At 63.8% G+C, this 2269-nt stretch overlaps 1 protein-coding gene across 1 annotated transcript in view; it reads left to right on the top strand.

The window, feature by feature from the left end:
- MYT1L (myelin transcription factor 1-like) overlaps positions 1-2269 on the top strand; it is a 132683-nt gene that overhangs the window by 116530 nt on the left and 13884 nt on the right. Inside the window, 1 exon segment of the mRNA XM_010848441.1 lies at positions 108-199. Within this exon segment, the coding sequence (XP_010846743.1) occupies positions 108-199 (92 nt within the window).

The raw sequence follows: 2269 nt of genomic DNA, 5'->3' as shown, positions 1-2269 counted from the left end.
CCCGCGTCCTGGCGGGTGCCCCCCCGGCCGGGCGGGGCCCCGGGCCACTCTCCCTGCCGCTGGGATCCCCAGCGCGTGACTCACGCCGTCTCCTGTCTCGCCCCCAGCTTGTCGGGATGCCCGCGGGCCACGTCCGCCATGAAGAAGGCGAAACTGTCGGGAGAGCAGATGCTGACCATCCGGCAGCGGGCCAGCAATGGTAACGGCGCCCCCCCGCCCCGCCTCCCCCATCCTCCCGCCCCGGCCCCTCGTGCAAGGGGGTCTCCGGTCACTCCCGCCTGTCCAGAGCCAGTCCACGGCGGGTGGCCTCCCAGGGAGCCGAGTCAGGGGTCCCCTGGCCACATGCAGCCCGCCCCCACCCCACTGTCCTCTGGGGCCTATCCTTGCGCCTGTCTGTCCGTCCACACAGCCCTCCTCCAGATGCTCTCCTGCAGGGGCACAGAAGTGCAGGCGGGAAGCCCCAGGCGCATGCCAGGGCACCAGTCCAGTCCCAGTCTGTCCTCGCGGCCCCCAGATTCCACAGCAGTGGATTCGCCTGCAGAACACTCAAGGCTGTGTTCTGACCCCCAGTCAGCCCTCCGGGTGCTTCCAGGCCCCTGGGGTGCGGGCGCGGGCGGGGCGGGGGGAGCCCCCGGTCAGTTTCTTGGGGGGCCCCGTCTCGGCCTCCTCCTACAGGGGGTCCCTAACCAGGGCCCTCTTCCCGCACGGCCCCTGCTGCTGTGTTTTTCCAGCTTGTGTGTTGTCCTGTTGGAGACTTCACGGTTTAAGAGGCACCAGGCAGGGCTGTGGTGCCATCTGGGGTCCTGGGTGTGAGGCCGCGACGGGCCCTGGGGAGAAAGCGTGAGAGACCAGCTCCGTCTTAGGGCTGCGGGCGAGGGTCCAGTGTTACTGGACCAGCACGTGCGTTAAACAAGGACATGTCTGTAACAAACACTAAACAAGGACATGTCTGTAACAAACACACGGACGGACGCGCGGACCACAGCCCAGTTGCCAAGGCTCGAGGAGGGTGACCTCGTGTGTCCCCGGGAGGGGCAGTCCTTGGTCACCGGGGCAGTGTCTGTGTGTGTCCCCGGGAGGGGCAGTCCTTAGTCACCGGGGCAGTGTCTGTGTGTGTCCCTGGGCGCCGAGGTTCTGTGCTCATTGGTGAACAGAGCTCAGCGCAACTGTGATCGGGAGTCAGCAAAGTGATCCGAGAGAGCCTCCCCTTCCAGACCCCTCGGGGGGACTCTGGGGAGCGGGGCTCGGGCAGAGAAGGTTTTCTATGAAAGTTATGGATCCAGGCTCTGGGCAAGGTGCCTCCCTGACTCTGTGTCCCCAAAGGCGCGGTCACCCCAGTCTAGAGGCCTGGGCGCATCACAGGAGCCCGGACCCTCCTCCCCCACTTCCTGGGCTGGGGTCCAGGCAGACCAGGATCCGGCCCTGCTGTGTGCTGGCCTGATGGGGCTGGGAGCCCTAGCCACCATCTGGAAGCTGCCGTTGCTCACTGGACATTCATTTTTGGTCCTGAGGATGGCTCAAGGGGCGCAGAGACAACGGTCCTCAACATGGGCCCCGTCACCCACCAGGAAGGCAGCCAGGGCCACGACGCCTCACTTCAAGTCCTGGTCCCACGAGCCCCACGTCTGTTCAAGTCAGCTGGGGGCTCAAGATGCAGGACCAGTTGGACAGAAGCCTTCAGACTAGCCCACCAGCCTGAGGAGCTGGTCTAGAGACTCTAAGGTCACCAACACCCCCTCTCACTCAGCCATCGAGGGGCACATTGCCCCAAGGAAAGCCATATCCACTGAGCTCTTTTTGAAATGTTTAGCATGACATCTCACCTACAAACAACCCTGGAGCTAAAGTAAAAATTCTTCTGCAAACTGACGTGAGCCCGCACCAGCTTCTGAATCTGGATAGATGGAGCAGTGTAGACACAGCAAGAAGTTGGGTGAGCAGGTCTGCAAACTGGAGGAGGAGCCTTCCACCGGGAGGGCGACCGGAGCGTGGGGAGGCCCCAGCTGGCGTCTCTCCTGTGGGACGTCTGACCCTCAGAATCCTCCTTCCATGTCGGCCAAGTGCAGCTGGGAACCAGAAAGGGTGGGTGCCACGTGGGCGAGGAGCCCAGGCTTCATCTGGCTGGACGCCCAACTCCAGGCCCAGCCCAGGTCAGCAGGGTCACCCTCGGGGGTTGCCATCGGCTCATCTCTGCATCTGAGCTCAGCTCCATGACTCCAGGTTTCGGAACCTGTCTTCCTGCTGTAGGTTCTGTCACACACTTGTCCAC

This window comes from Bison bison, unplaced genomic scaffold, assembly GCF_000754665.1.
Source record: "Bison bison bison isolate TAMUID 2011002044 unplaced genomic scaffold, Bison_UMD1.0 scf7180017864266, whole genome shotgun sequence".
Taxonomy (NCBI): Eukaryota; Metazoa; Chordata; class Mammalia; order Artiodactyla; family Bovidae; genus Bison; species Bison bison.
Note: the sequence above shows the minus strand (reverse complement) of the source record. Positions and strands in the feature narration are given on the sequence as shown.